General features: G+C 45.2%; 1 protein-coding gene across 9 annotated transcripts in view; it reads right to left on the reverse strand.

Annotated features, from left to right (window-relative positions):
• Positions 1-16,954, reverse strand: part of LOC121540091 (pleckstrin homology domain-containing family A member 7-like) — a 171,218-nt gene that overhangs the window by 86,576 nt on the left and 67,688 nt on the right. For all 9 annotated transcript variants that reach the window (XM_045207838.1, XM_045207833.1, XM_045207837.1 and 6 more), the window contains one exon: positions 5,309-5,392. In XM_045207838.1, the coding sequence (XP_045063773.1) occupies positions 5,309-5,392 (84 nt within the window). The remainder of the gene's footprint in view (positions 1-5,308; positions 5,393-16,954) is intronic.

The raw sequence follows: 16,954 nt of genomic DNA on the forward strand, positions 1-16,954 counted from the left end.
TACAAGGTTCTACACTACCAACTACAAGGTTCTACCAACTACAAGGTTCTACCAACTACATGGTTCTACCAACTACATGGTTTTACCAACTACATGGTTCTACCAACTACAAGGTTCTACCAACTACAAGGTTATACCAACTACAAGGTTCTAGCAACTACATGGTTTTACCAACTACAAGGTTCTACCAACTACATGGTTCTACCAACTACAAGGTTCTACCAACTACATGGTTTTACCAACTACATGGTTCTACCAACTACAAGGTTCTACCAACTACAATGTTCTACCAACTACAAGGTACTACCAACTACAATGTTCTACAAACTACAAGGTTCTACAAACTACAAGGTACTACCAACTACAAGGTACTACCAACTACAAGGTTCTACCAACTACAAGGTTCTACCAACTACAAGGTTCTACCAACTACATGGTTTTACCAACTACAAGGTTCTACTAACTACATGGTTCTACCAACTACAAGGTTCTACCAACTACAAGGTTCTACCAACTAAAAGGTACTACCAACTAAAAGGTTCTACCAACTACATGGTTTTACCAACTACAAGGTTCTACCAACTACAAGGTTCTACCAACTACAAGGTTCTACCAACTACAAGGTTCTACCAACTACATGGTTCTACCAACTACATGGTTCTACCAACTACAAGGTTCTACCAACTACAATGTTCTACCAACTACAAGGTTCTACCAACTACAAGGTTCTACCAACTACATGGTTCTACCAACTACATGGTTCTACCAACTACATGGTTTTACCAACTACATGGTTCTACCAACTACAAGGTTCTACCAACTACAAGGTAGTACCAACTACATGGTTTTACCAACTACATGGTTCTACCAACTACAAGGTTCTACCAACTACAAGGTTCTACCAACTACATGGTTCTACCAACTACAAGGTTCTACCAACTACATGGTTCTACCAACTAAATGGTTCTACCAACTACAAGGTTCTACCAACTAAAATGTACTACCAACTACATGGTTTTACCAACTACAAGGTACTACCAACTACAAGTTTCTACCAACTACAAGGTTCTACCAACTAAAAGGTTCTACCAACTACATGGTTCTACCAACTACAAGGTTCTACCAACTAAAAGGTTCTACCAACTAAAAGGTACTACCAACTACAAGGTTCTACCAACTACATGGTTTTACCAACTACATGGTTCTACCAACTACAAGGTTCTACCAACTACAAGGTTCTACCAACTAAAAGGTACTACCAACTACAAGGTTCTACCAACTACATGGTTTTACCAACTACAAGGTTCTACCAACTACATGGTTTTACCAACTACAAGTTTCTACCAACTACAAGGTTCTACCAACTACATGGTTTTACCAACTACATGGTTCTACCAACTACAAGGTTCTACCAACTAAAAGGTACTACCAACTACAAGGTTCTACCAACTACATGGTTTTACCAACTACAAGGTTTTACCAACTACAAGGTTCTACCAACTACAAGGTTCTACCAACTACAAGGTTCTACCAACTACAAGGTACTACCAACTACAAGGTTCTACCAACTACATGGTTCTACCAACTACATGGTTCTACCAACTACAAGGTTCTACCAACTACAAGGTTATACCAACTACAAGGTTCTAGCAACTACATGGTTTTACCAACTACAAGGTTCTACCAACTACATGGTTCTACCAACTACAAGGTTCTACCAACTACAAGGTTATACCAACTACAAGGTTCTAGCAACTACATGGTTTTACCAACTACAAGGTTCTACCAACTACATGGTTCTACCAACTACAAGGTTCTACCAACTACATGGTTTTACCAACTACATGGTTCTACCAACTACAAGGTTCTACCAACTACAATGTTCTACCAACTACAAGGTACTACCAACTACAATGTTCTACAAACTACAAGGTTCTACCAACTACAAGGTACTACCAACTACAAGGTACTACCAACTACAAGGTTCTACCAACTACAAGGTTCTACCAACTACAAGGTTCTACCAACTACATGGTTTTACCAACTACAAGGTTCTACTAACTACATGGTTCTACCAACTACAAGGTTCTACCAACTACAAGGTTCTACCAACTAAAAGGTACTACCAACTAAAAGGTTCTACCAACTACATGGTTTTACCAACTACAAGGTTCTACCAACTACAAGGTTCTACCAACTACAAGGTACTACCAACTACAAGGTACTACCAACTACAAGGTTCTACCAACTACAAGGTTCTACCAACTACATGGTTCTACCAACTACATGGTTCTACCAACTACAAGGTTCTACCAACTACAATGTTCTACCAACTACAAGGTTCTACCAACTACAAGGTTCTACCAACTACAAGGTTCTACCAACTACATGGTTCTACCAACTACATGGTTTTACCAACTACATGGTTCTACCAACTACAAGGTTCTACCAACTACAAGGTACTACCAACTACATGGTTTTACCAACTACATGGTTCTACCAACTACAAGGTTCTACCAACTACAAGGTTCTACCAACTACATGGTTCTACCAACTACAAGGTTCTACCAACTACATGGTTCTACCAACTAAATGGTTCTACCAACTACAAGGTTCTACCAACTAAAATGTACTACCAACGGTAGTTGGTAGAACCTTCTGTTGTATTTTCTGACTTTATGTTTTTTTTCTTTACCCCATATGTAACTCTGTGTTGTTTTTATTGCACTACTTTGCTTTATCTTGGCCAGGTCGCAGTTGTAAATGAGAACCTGTTCTCAACTGGCTTACCTGGTTAAATAAAGGTGAAATAAAAAAAATAAAAAATAAACCAACTACATGGTTTTACCAACTACAAGGTACTACCAACTACAAGTTTCTACCAACTACAAGTTTCTACCAACTACAAGGTTCTACCAACTACATGGTTTTACCAGCTACAAGGTTCTACCAACTAAAAGGTTCTACCAACTAAAATATACTACAAACTACAAGGTTTTACCAACTACATGGTTCTACCAACTACATGGTTCTACCAACTACATGGTTTTACCAACTACAAGGTTCTACCAACTACAAGTTTCTACCAACTACAAGGTTCTACCAACTACATGGTTTTACCAACTACATGGTTCTACCAACTACAAGGTTCTACCAACTAAAAGGTACTACCAACTAAAAGGTACTACCAACTACAAGGTTCTACCAACTACATGGTTTTACCAACTACAAGGTTTTACCAACTACAAGGTTCTACCAACTACAAGGTTCTACCAACTACAAGGTTCTACCAACTACAAGGTACTACCAACTACAAGGTTCTACCAACTACATGGTTCTACCAACTACAAGGTTCTACCAACTACATGGTTTTACCAACTACATGGTTCTACCAACTAAAAGGTACTACCAACTACAAGGTTCTACCAACTACAAGGTTCTAGCAACTACATGGTTTTACCAACTACAAGGTTCTACCAACTACAAGGTACTACCAACTACAAGGTTCTACCAACTACATGGTTTTACCAACTACAAGTTGGTGACTCCTGAGTGGCGCAGTGGTCTAAGGCACTGCATCGCAGTGCTAACTGTGCCACTAGAGATCCTGGTTCGAATCCAGGCTCTGTCGCAGCCGGCCGCGACCGGGAGACTCATGGGCGGCGCACAATTGGCCCAGCGTCGTCCAGGGTAGGGGAGGGAATGGCCGGCAGGGATGTAGCTCAGTTGATAGAGCATGGCGTTTGCAACGCCAGGGTTGTGGGTTCGATTCCCATGGGGGGCCAGTATAAAAATATATGTATTCACTAACTGTAAGTCGCTCTGGATAAGAGCGTCTGCTAAATGACTAAAATGTAAATGTAAATGTACAAGGTTTTACAAGGTAATACCAACTATAAGGTTCTACCAACTACAAGGTAATACCAACTACAAGGTTCTACCAACTAAAAGGTTTTACTTGTTCTAGGAACTTTGACAATTTTCCCAGAATATCCTTGAACACAAATGCTGAGGGGCAGAACAATGAAAACAGATGAAAGAATAACGCAAAAAGAGAGAAATGAGAGCAAGAGATTAATAGAGGTGACATATCACACTGGTACTCTGACTGAGATCAGTTCATAAAACTGGCGGATTTTACAGATCTTTTAAGATTTTAAGATAACACTTGACTTGTATACCAGAGTTCAGAGGTCACTGTGTAGAGCAGGTTAGGTGGTAAATCCTAGCTTCACTGACTCTGTGCCATTTTGGTCACACAGTCAGGGTTAGGATGGCTTGGTAGAGGCCAGCTAAGGGTTAGTGGATTCTGGAGATAAGGCTCTGGACATTTGAGAGGGGACATTGCTAACGATGGTGGTACAGCCTCCCACCCTGATGATTCATAGAGAGACCGATAACATCCTATTTGGGTTAATGTACCACTCTGTTCCATAATCTCAACAACATTGGCATTGCCCTTTACTTCACACCCAATGCCATATATACTCCAAATAACATCTACTGATCTAGCCAACTTTCCCACATTTCAGCTTCCCCAACAGTATTGGCTTTAACCACTATTCCATTACTCCAAAGCTGATTGTTTCACTGCTTCATATACCTCGACATATCTGGCCATCGCCACAATTTCTAAGGCTCCTATCTACGGTCTCAAATAATATACACTACCGGTCAAGAGTTTTATAACACCTACTCATTCAAGGGTTTTTCTTTATTTTTACTATTTTCTACATTGTAGAATAATAGTGAATACATCAAAACTATGAAATAACACATATATAATATAATAATAATAATAATAATAATATGCCATTTAGCAGACGCTTTTATCCAAAGCGACTTACAGTCATGCGTGCATATATTTTTTTGTGTATGGGTGGTCCCGGGGATCGAACCCACTACCTTGGCGTTACAAGCGCCGTGCTCTACCAGCTGAGCTACAGAGGACCATATAATCATGTAGTAACCAAAAAAGTGTTAAACAAATCAAAATATGTTTTTATTTGAGATTCTTCAAATAGCCACCCTTTGCCTTGATGACAGCTTTGCACACTCTTGGCATTCTCTCAACCAAAGATTGATATCTGTCTGAGACGCTGTATGAATACAAATTAATGTAGATACTTAAGCTTGGCGCATTGTTTGAGGTTTACACGCTCGTAGTACCAAATAGATGCACACCGTTGACATTCCTGAGAGGCCACAGGCCTGTTCCTCACCATTACCAACTAGCATACCAGCGACATTCTGACAACCAAAAGTTGTCATCGCACAAAGGACAGATAAACGGAGATTAGTCACTCACTGTTCTTGGAGGATAAAATCCACGTTCTCCTGAGAAACCTGTCCCGTCACGGGGTGCCGGAACGACGTGGTCCTCTGGTTATGGCTGTGAGAGGAACAGAGGAGAAGAGAGGGAGGAGTGGTGGAGAATGGAGGGAGGAGGAGAGAGGGGGATAAAACAGAGTGGAACAAAATTAGCATCCCTGGCTGTCGAATCAGTCTGTGGTCATCGTGCTGGATTTTCACCCCCATCCACTCACATGTAGACACAAGCTGATCATTCTCTAGTGGCGTAGCTGGTTTCAAACACTCCCTAACCCCCCCCGACTTTCACAGGTGTGTGTAGAATGTGAGGGGTGGCAGTTGCCCCCGTCCTGGACAGTTCGTATGATCTCGCCCTAAAGTGTCAGGCTCAGCACAAAATACCGGACACAGAGAGAGAGAGCGGTCAGGCCAGGCAGGGCCTCCATCGATTTCCCCCTCAGCCAGTGATTCAGGGCTTGGGTCTCAAATGGCACCCTAGCCTATTCCCTATATTGTGAACCACTTTTGACCAGGGCCCATAAGCCCCCGTTCAAAAGTAGTGCACTATATAGGGAATAGGGTGCCATTTGGGACCACACAAAGCTTTGGTAAGGATTTGAAGGTAAATGGCACCCAATGCATTGCAATTCAGCAGGCGAGAGGCGAATCCTCTACACAGTCTACAAAGCTCGACTCTCATCACTTCTGGGAGCATGTAGGTTGGACTTGAGTTGGAAAACCGAAGTCACTTGTGAACAGTCAAAGTTGACCGCCGACGAAAACCTTGATGACAAGAGTTCCATTTATTAAACAAAATCATTCAGAGTGTAACTGATGCTAAGTGAATAAGTTAAGTGTTGACATCTCATAATAACAGTATGAAAAAATGTATGCACTCACTAACTGTAAGTCGCTCTGGATAAGAGTGTCTGCTAAATGACTAAAAATGTTTTAAAAAATTTAAAAAACTAGAGAAGAAATGTGTGTAACCTATATATGCATCTCTTGATATCATAAAGCCAATCACACCTACTAAATTATGTTAGTCTTCAACAGGTCTTGTTGTTGCTTGCTATGTAGGCTAAGTCAGTCCCTTTCCGAACATACAGGCAGATTTGGATCTTTGGGGAGACAAAATCACATTCTACAGCGTTTCATCCCTAGATATCAGTACCACAAAGCTTTAATGTGTTGTTCTTCTTCTGAGAGTTATGATGTAATCACTTAGACCCTGAGTACACACCACCATGGCCGCATCCCAAATGGGACCCTAATCCCTACATAGTGCACTACTTTTGACCAGCCCTGGTCAACGGTAGTGCACTATGTAGGGAATAGGGTGCCATTTGGCACGCATCCCAAGTGACAGGGGCACACATGGCAACACAGCACCCTCCCAATAGATTCCCTCCATCAAATCCCTGTACAGGAGCTGCTGCTGTCCTTGTTCCTGTCAGTTTCTGTTCGTGTAGGAGCTGATGTGGAGTGACAGCTGAGAGCTCACTTCCTGGTTTTAAGGAAAGGAAGAAAGCCCTCTGGTCCAATACACACAGTGATGTTTGAAGAGGCTGATGTGCCGTTATTCATCTTTATAGAGGTTGCATCCCATATGGCACCCTATATAGTGCACTACTTTCGACCAGAGCCCTATGGGCAATGGTCAAAAGTAGTGCACTAAATAGCGAACAGGGTTCTATTTGGGACGCACATAGGCAAATACGCACAATGCTCTAGATACGAATATGTCTCAGAGGACACAGCTGGGGCCAACTGTATCAAAGAAAATTAACTTAGAAAAGTTTGTACTGCTGTCTAGGTGGATAGAGGCCTAAGTATTAGTGATATAGGCTGAACTGAAGCAAATAATTATGTCATTGATCAATAGTGCTATCCAGGGGATGGCAGTTACACTCACCATACAAAGAATGTCTTGCCAAGAGCTACGATGGTGACGTGCTCACAGATCCCCATCAAATTCAACAGCAAATGTAATATTACACTGATGTCATCCAACATCGTTGCATTGCTTGTAAACAATCAATGCCAGTTTCAGGGCCCAAAGGCATTACACAACAGGGAATATCACTGTGTTTTTGCCTGCTCCTAACTTTTCAATTATTATCTGACCCATCCAATTCAGTCATAGAAAAGCCCATTGACAAATGGCTGTTTCCCTCTATGGTCAAATCTATTGAATCCACTTTATGCATGGTTTTGTTGTTGAGAAATCCGACGTTTTTTCTCAGAGGGCTGTTATGGTGAGGTATTTACCTTGATTTTTTAGATTTTCTTTAATGTCATTTAGCAGACGCTCTTATCCAGAGCGATTTACATTAGGGTTAAGTGCCTTGCTCAAGGGCACATTGACAGAGCCTTGTCGGCTTGGGGATTCGAACCAGAAACTGTCCCAACGCTCTAACAACTAGACTACCTGCCGCCCTACAATGCCTGAGGGGGTATGTGAGGACACTCCAGTCTGGATTAGTACAGCATTTCTTCTACATTTGCTTAATCTGCTCCCATTTCAGACTTCATTTAAGTTTCCCATGGGTGTGAAATGTGTGTGTGTGTACTATACAAGCGTGTGTGGACTGTAAAAGCAGGCTGCGTTTGTTTAGCAAGGCGATTGAAGTGCTGTGTTCTGTCAGAGGCTCTGTATGGAGGTGCTGTGTTCTGTCAGAGGCGCTGTATGGAGGTGCTGTGTTCTGTCAGAGGCTCTGTATGGAGGTGCTGTGTTCTGTCAGAGGCTCTGTATGGAGGTGCTGTGTTCTGTCAGAGGCGCTGTATGGAGGTGCTGTGTTCTGTCAGAGGCTCTGTATGGAGGTGCTGTGTTCTGTCAGAGGCTCTGTATGGAGGTGCTGTGTTCTGTCAGAGGCTCTGTATGGAGGTGCTGTGTTCTGTCAGAGGCTCTGTATGGAGGTGCTGTGTTCTGTCAGAGGTGCTGTATGGAGGTGCTGTGTTCTGTCAGAGGCTCTGTATGGAGGTGCTGTGTTCTGTCAGAGGCTCTGTATGGAGGTGCTGTGTTCTGTCAGAGGCTCTGTATGGAGGTGCTGTGTTCTGTCAGAGGCTCTGTATGGAGGTGCTGTGTTCTGTCAGAGGTTCTGTATGGAGGTGCTGTGTTCTGTCAGAGGCTCTGTATCGAGGCCTGTCAGGACACCGTCAGCAGCTAAGGGCTGTTTTTGATGTGCGCAACACACAAACCTGTTAATGCACTGCCTCTCTGATCTCAGCAGCAAACACACAACGTTTCACTTCAACAAAACCAACCATCGTTTCTACTACAAAAACATTGTCTGATTCACTGTCAGGAGCGTCAGCAAAACCAAACAGATTGTTCCTATAATAGGCCTACGCCTGTCAGTCAAACTTGGCTGAAAACAGTCTATTTTCTTCTCACCCAGTACAGTCTGTATCTCCCTTTGAGAAAGCAGAACGCTATCACAGTGTGAGAGGCTGGAAGGTCATACGAGCGACCACCTGTGAAAATGCTGTAGTGTATGGTTATGTCACAAATGGCACCCTATTCCCTATATAGTGCACTACTTGACTCTATGGGCCCTGGTCAAAAGTAGTGCACTACATAGGGAATTGGGTATCATTTGGGACGTACACCATGCAGCAGATTGCTCTCTGTCTGGCTGTTCCTACTGGTGTCATGTGACCTCGTCATCACGTCAGCGGTATCCAGATGACATGCATGAGTGACGGCTGGCAGTCGACGGGTTACACAAACACACTGGGTTACACAAACACACTGTCCGCCATGACAGGAGTCACACGACCAAACAAATACTATTTCTACAAAGATAGAGCGAGAGCGATAGAGAGAGATAGAGACGGACGTCTGTCCATCTAGCCCCCCCCACCCAAACAAACACACTAAAGTCCCCCCGCCCCTGCTGTGTCAAGTGAACCCCTTTTGTCACCCCTTTCTCTACTCCTGTACGTGCTTCTGACAGGTCAAAACCTAGGGAACTCTCACTCACTCTTCTAAATATGCTCAGGCCTTGATAGTTTAGTCATTACCGTGTATAATTAAAATTGCCTCCAATCCAATCAGTGTCAACATCAACTCAGTCAAGAGTGGGCTTCAGAAGTTGGCTCTACATTAGCTTAATTGCTATTAGCCACTGAGAAGACTGTACAACAGTGTGTAAATGCCTTTTGATAAAAGCTTGATCTTAGTGCATTCTCACTGTTTTCTCATGACGAAACCACACAGAAAAGAACAAAGCTTCTCAGAGTAGGAATGCTGATCTAGGATCAGGTCCTCACCTGTCCATATAAACTCTGAATATGGGCCCAGAATAAATTATCACCGTCCACTTGTTTTATGGAACCTGTTTAACGTTATCGATGTTTCTTCTATGCATTGCTCACCTCAGACATTGAGACACACCCTCCCAAGTCATCGATATACCAAAGGCTGAATACGTTGGCTTTGAACAGCGGCTCTCTCTGGTTACATCCCAAATTGCACCTTATTCCCTATATAGTGCACTACATTTGACCAGGACCCATATGGACCCTGGTTAAAATGACTGCACTAAATTGGGAATAGGGTGCCATTTGGGAAGCAGCCTCCCCTCTCTCTGACGTCTCACCCTAACCTAAGTGGAGTCATTTGTCTCCATATCTACTGACATGAGACAGCTGACAGGTTTGCAAGAGCCCCACCCTGCGAAAGACAGATTGCTTTAAAAACTATATTATTTGGTGAGTGGGTGTGTGTTCAGTCAAACTTCAGGTCAATTTAAAAGGTGTCCAGATGAAATGTGTTTGAAACGCAAGGCGGAGGACAGACGGACATGTGGAGGACAGACAGAGGGTGGGTGTTGGTACATTATGGAGGGACAGAGGGGGGTGTTTGTCTGTCCATGCGTCTGTCTGTGTGTACATGTATAAGTAAGTGTGTGTGTGTGGTGGCACAGACAGACATAATAACTAGCCCTTTGAATGGAGCTGCTATGTAGGCCGTAAATCATACAGCTAATAACCAGCCTTCCGTCCCACACGCTGGCTTTTGTTAAATGGTTTATTTCAACTTCATTTATTTCAGTTATGCTCACTAAAGCCTCTCCCTCTCAATCTAAATGAGAGCTCTAAGTCTCTCTCTTTAAATCTCAATCTAATCCCAGCTAAAGCTAGTACGTGCACACCGGACTGTACCATCACAACAGATGAACGGGTTAGCTTTTATAGCTGCACGGCACACCGCTCTGAAGATACACTGAACATAATACTGCATAAGACAAGACTGCATATAATATCCAAGCCAAGCCCCAGCTCACCAAACGGAGCTAAGATAGCAGTTAGCTCCTAGCTCCAGCATTGCCCCCTCTATATACGAAGCAGTTAGCTCCTAGCTCCAGCAATGCCCCCTCTATATACTAAGCAGTTAGCTCCTAGCTCCAGCATTGCCCCCTCTATATACTAAGCAGTTAGCTCCTAGCTCCAGCATTGCCCCCTCTATATACTAAGCAGTTAGCTCCTAGCTCCAGCAATGCCCCCTCTATATACTAAGCAGTTAGCTCCTAGCTCCAGCAATGCCCCCTCTATATACTAAGCAGTTAGCTCCTAGCTCCAGCATTGCCTCCTCTATATACTAAGCAGTTAGCTCCTAGCTCCAGCATTGCCCCCTCTATATACTAAGCAGTTAGCTCCTAGCTCCAGCAATGCCCCCTCTATATACTAAGCAGTTAGCTCCTAGCTCCAGCATTGCCCCTCTATATATTAAGCAGTTACATCCTAGCCCCAGCATTGCCCCAACGGTCAAAATATTAAATTTTTTGGGCAACCTGATCAAATGAACATAGAAATGTGAGTTATAGATCTGTCATTCTCATTGAAAGCAAGTTTAAGAAGCGGTAGATCTGTTCTACTGTATGTGTGTTACTTCTATGCTTCCCGTTCTTAAGTTTCGTTTTTGAGTCTTTTACTTTCAAACAGCTGAAAATACAATATTTTTGGTTATTGAAAATATATTTCACAGCGGTCTAGATGGTCCAATGATTCTCTACACTATACTTGCTTGTTTTGTCACAAACTGAATTAGGTCGAACTATTAGAATTTTAGCAACCAGCAATTGGCAGAGCGAATTCTGCATAGCGCATCTTTAAGGGTTCAATCAAGCTGGCCTATTTTACCTGCTTCCACATGTTTACAGTTCTGTCTTTCACTCCGCTGCTCTGTAGTGGTGGTGGTGTGTCCCTGTCATAGGGAGGAGGGGAAGGGGGAATACTATCTGACCCGTACCTCGCTCTCTCATTTCCTCTCTCCAGCCAATTGGCTTCCCAGACTGCACTGCTGCCTGCGATTTAATTCACAGTACAGTGAGAGGCAGTGACACAATGTAGCTTGGCTACAGACGACTACTGTCTTACGTCCCCCAATACAGCACAGGCACACACACACACACACACACACACACACACACACACACACACACACACACACACACACACACACACACACACACACACACACACACACACACACACACACACACGGAATGCCATAAAACGAATAAGATCTATGGGGTAAACTAAAGTCTACAGACACCTACCAGAATAGGGATGTCAGAGAAAGCTATGGACATTGGCACAGAGAAAGTAGGCTCATTTATCAGTGTGGGCCGGCCGTGTGTAGAATCCTACTGGTGTGTCTGGTGGCACAAATCACTTTAACAAGGGTTATTAACCAAACGGGATGACCACGGAACATTAAACTGATACACAGGCGCCATTAAGTCCTCTCGGCCCTCAGAGAGGCACTCTGTGTTCACCTAAAATAAATCAAAACAAATAAAATGTTATTTGTCACATGCGCCGAATACAACAGGTGTAGACTTTACCGTGAAATGCTTACTTACGAGCCCTTTCCCAACAATACAGAGTAAATATACATTTTTAAAAAGTGAATAGTAACACAAAATAGTATCAGTACCGAGTCAATGTACAGGGGTACCAGGTAGTTAGCTGAATAAACTAAGTTAGAGTCTATTCCGAGAAAACATTGAACCGCTGTAGTTTACAACAATTATAATTTCTAAAGTGGAAGTTGGGAGAGTTATATTTGAGTGTTTCAGTGAAATGTAAGTGAGGGAGGCCCCGCTCTCTCGCTTTCCCAGATGATTAGTTAATTTCATTCCGATCTCCTTTGCATTATTGTAGCCGTTTTCTGTAGCCTGTCAACTATGTGTCTGTCTATCCCTGTTCTCTCCTCTCTGCACAGGCCATACAAACGCTTCACACCGCGTGGCTGCTGCCACTCTAATCTGGTGGTCCCTGCGCGCACAACCTACGTGGAGTTGCAGGTCTCCGGCAGCCTCTGGAACTGCCGTTCTGCGGCCAACAAGGCAGAGAACATCTCAGCCTATGCTACCCTCCAGTCCCTCGACTTCTTGGCGCTGACGAAAACATGGATTACCACAGAAAACACTGCTACTCCTACTGCTCTTTCCTCGTCTGATCATGTGTTCTCGCATACCCCGAGAGCATCTGGTCAGCGCGGCGGTGGCACAGGAATCCTCATCTCTCCCAAGTGGACATTCTCTCTTTTCCCCCTGACCCATTTTCTCTCTCGCTCTCCTCCAACACTACTCACTCTGCCCCAACTCAGATGGTAATGTGCCGTCGCAACCTTCGCTCTCTCTCTCCCGCTACTCTCTCCTCCTCCATCCTATCATCTCTTCCCTCTGCTAAATCCTTCTCCCTCCGATCTCCTGATTCTGCCTCCTCAACCCTCCTCTCCTCCCTTTCTGCACATTTTGACTCTCTCTGTCCCCTATCCTCCCGGCCAGCTCGGTCCTCCACTCCTGCTCCGTGGCTTGACGACTCATTGCGAGCTCACAGAACAGGGCTCCGGGCAGCCGAGCGGAAATTGAGGAAAACTTGACTCCCTGCGGACCTGTCATCTTTTCACTCCCTCCTCTCAACATTCTCTTCCTCTGTTTCTGCTGCTAAAGCCACTTTCTACCACTCTAAATTTCAAGCCTCTGCCTCTAACCCTAGGAAGCTCTTTGCCACCTTCTCCTCCCTGCTGAATCCTCCTCATCCTCCCCCTCCCTCCTCCCTCTCTGTGGATGACTTCGTCAACCATTTTGAAAAGAAGGTTGACGACATCCGATCCTCATTTATTAAGTCAAATGACACCGCTGGTCCTGCTCACACTGCCCTACCCTATGCTTTGACTTCTTTCTCCCCTCTCTCTCCAGATGAAATCTTGCGACTTGTGATAGCTGGCCGCCCAACAACCTGCCCGCTTGACCCTATCCCCTCCTCTCTTCTCCAGACCATTTCCGGAGACCTTCTCCCTTACCTCACCTCGCTCATCAACTCATCCTTGACCGCTGGCCATGTCCCTTCAGTCTTCAAGAGAGTGAGAGTTGCACCCCTCCTAAAAAAAACTACACTTGATCCCTCCGATGTCAACAACTACAGACCAGTATCCCTTCTTTCTTTTCTCTCCAAAACTCTTGAGCGTGCCATCTCTAGCCAACTCTCCTGCTATCTCTCTCAGAATAACCTTCTTGATCCAAACAAGTCAGGTTTCAAGACTGGTCATTCAACTGAGACTGCTCTTCTCTGTGTCACGGAGGCTCTCCGCACTGCTAAAGCTAACTCTCTCTCCTCTGCTCTTATCCTTCTAGACCTATCTGCTGCCTTTGATACTGTGAACCATCAGATCCTCCTCTCCACCCTCTCCGAGTTGGGCATCTCCGGCGCTGCTCACTCTTGGATTGGGTCCTACCTGACAGGTCGCTCCTACCAGGTGGCGTGGCAAGAATCTGTCTCCGCACCACTTGCTCTCACCACTGGTGTCCCCCAGGGCTCAGTTCTAGGCCCTCTCCTATTTTCTCTATACACGAAGTCACTTGGCTCTGTCATATCCTCAAATGGTCTCTCCTATCATTGCTACGCAGACGACACACATCTAATTTTCTCCTTTCCCCCTTCTGATAACCAGGTGGCGAATCGCATCTCTGCATTTCTGGCAGACATATCAGTGTGGATGTCGGATCACCACCTCAAGCTGAACCTCGGCAAGACGGAGATGCTCTTCCTCCCGGGGAAGGACTGCCCGCTCCATGATCTCGCCATCACGGTTGACAACTCCATTGTGTCCTCCTCCCAGAGTGCAAAGAACCTTGGCGTGACCCTGGACAACACCCTGTCGTTCTCCGCTAACATCAAAGTGGTGACCCGATCCTGCAGGTTCATGCTCTACAACATTCGCAGAGTACGACCCTACCTTACACAGAAAGCAGCACAGGTCCTAATCCAGGCACTTGTCATCTCCCGTCTGGATTACTGCAACTCGCTGTTGGCTGGGCTCCCTGCCTGTGCCATTAAACCCCTACAACTTATCCAGAACGCTGCAGCCCGTCTGGTGTTGAACCTTCCCAAGTTCTCTCATGTCACCCCGCTCCTCCGCACACTCCACTGGCTTCCAGTTGAGGCTCGCATCTACTACAAGACCATGGTGCTTGCCTACGGAGCTGTGAGGGGAACGGCACCTCCTTACCTTCAGGCTCTGATCAGACCCTACACCAAACGAGGGCACTACGTTCATCCACCTCTGGCCTGCTAGCCCCCCTACCTCTACGGAAGCACAGTTCCCGCTCAGCCCAGTCAAAGCTATTCGCTGCTCTGGCACCCCAATGGTAGAACAAGCTCTCCCACGACGCCAGGACAGCGGAGTCACTGACCACCTTCCGGAGACACTTGAAACCCTACCTCTTTAAGGAATACATGGAATAGTATAAAAGTAATCCTTCTACCCCCCCCATAAAAAAAAATGTGGTTGTCCCACTGGCTATCATAAGTTGAATGCACCAATTTGTAAGTCTTTCTGGATAAGAGCGTCTGCTAAATGACCTAAATGTAAATGTAGTTGAGGTAATTGAGGTAACATGTACATGTAGGTAGGGGTAAAAGTGACTAGGCAATCAGGACAAATATTAAACAGAGTAGCAGCAGCGTATGTGAAGAGTGTGAAAGTGTGTCTATGTCTGAGTGTGTGTGGCGTCAATATGCATGTGTGTGTTTGTTTTGTGTGTGTGAGGTGTGTGTGTGTTGGAGTGTCAGTGTAGTATGTGTGAGTGTGCGGGTAGAGTGCATAGAGCAAGTACAAGAATGTCAGTGCAAAAGAAAAAGGGGGTTAATGCAAATAGTCTGGGTAGCCATTTGATTAACTGTTCAGCAGTCTTATGGATTGGGGGTAGAAGCTGTTCAGGAGCCTTTTTGTCCCAGACTTGGCGCTCCGGTACCGCTTGCCGTGTGGTAGCAGAGAAAACAGTCTATTACTTCGGTGGCTGGAGTCTTTGACAATTTTGAGGGCCTTCCTCTGACACCGCCTGGTATAGAGGTCCTGGATGGCAGGGAGCTCAGCCCCAGTGATGTACTGGGCCGTACGCACTACCCTCTTGCGGTCGGAAGCCAAGCAGTTACCATGCCAACCGGTGATGCAGCCAGTCAAGATGCTCTCAATGGTGCAGCTGTATAACTTTTTTAGGATCTGAGGGCTCATGCCAACTCTTTTCAGCCTCCTGAGGGGGAAGAGGTGTTGTCGTGCCCTCTTCACGACTGTGTTGGTGTGTTTGGACCATGATAGGTCCTTAGTGATGTGGACACAGAGGAACTTGAAGCTCTCGACCCGCTCCACTACAGCCCTGTCGATGTTCATTTCCTGTAGTCCACGATCAGCTCCTTTGTCTTGCTGACGTTGAGTGAGAGGTCTCTGACCTCCTCCCTGTCTCATCGTCGTCGGTGATCAGGCCTACTACCGTCGTGTCGTCGGCAAACTTAATGATGGTGTTGGAGCGCGGCCACGCACTTTTGGGTGAACAGGTAGGGTGGCAGGTAGCCTAGCGGTTAAGAGTGTTGGGCCAGTAACCAAAAGTCACTGGTTCGAATCCCCGAGCCGACTGGGTGAAAAATCTGTTGACGCGTACTTGAGCAAGGCACTTAACCCTAATCACTCATGTAAGTCTCTCTGGATGAGAGCATCTGCTAAATGACTAATATGTCAAACAAATTAAATAATAATTGAACAGGGAGTACAGGAGGGGACTAAGCATGCACCCCTGAGGGGCCCCCGTGTTGAGGGTCAGCGTGGTGGATGTGTTGTTGCCTACCCTGACCACCTGCGGGAGGAAGGAAGTGTGGCGGTGGTCTTGGCAGTGGCTTCAAAAAGCCTTTGTTACAGAGAACAGGAAAAGCTACAGCAAACGAACGGTCAGTGTACTCCTTTCATATGAAATCAACAGAGCAATCTTCAATACAACGGAAATTCGTCTTCTGCTCTGCTCTCAGCCCACACACACACAATACAAATGTGTGCACAAGGAACACAAGCACAGACACAGACACAGTACGCCTTCATCTCTCCATGTTACCAAGCCAACATATTCTTCTCTATACCCAACTAACTATTCCCTCCCATCTCCATTGTCCTTTTGTGGGATTGCTTTCAGCCTAGTGCTTGACGTCACACCCTAACCCTAATCCAGCAGCGTGATGCAATGAAGTGGGGTTTAACATTGTGGCACATTGGGAAACTTTTGTTTGGCCAGCTCTCAAACGGTGTCCCCCCCAACCCCCCCAACCCCCCCTGTGCAACCCTGGCAGTGGCGCTGAACAA

This window comes from Coregonus clupeaformis, chromosome 26 (genome assembly GCF_020615455.1).
Source record: "Coregonus clupeaformis isolate EN_2021a chromosome 26, ASM2061545v1, whole genome shotgun sequence".
Classification (NCBI taxonomy): Eukaryota; Metazoa; Chordata; class Actinopteri; order Salmoniformes; family Salmonidae; genus Coregonus; species Coregonus clupeaformis.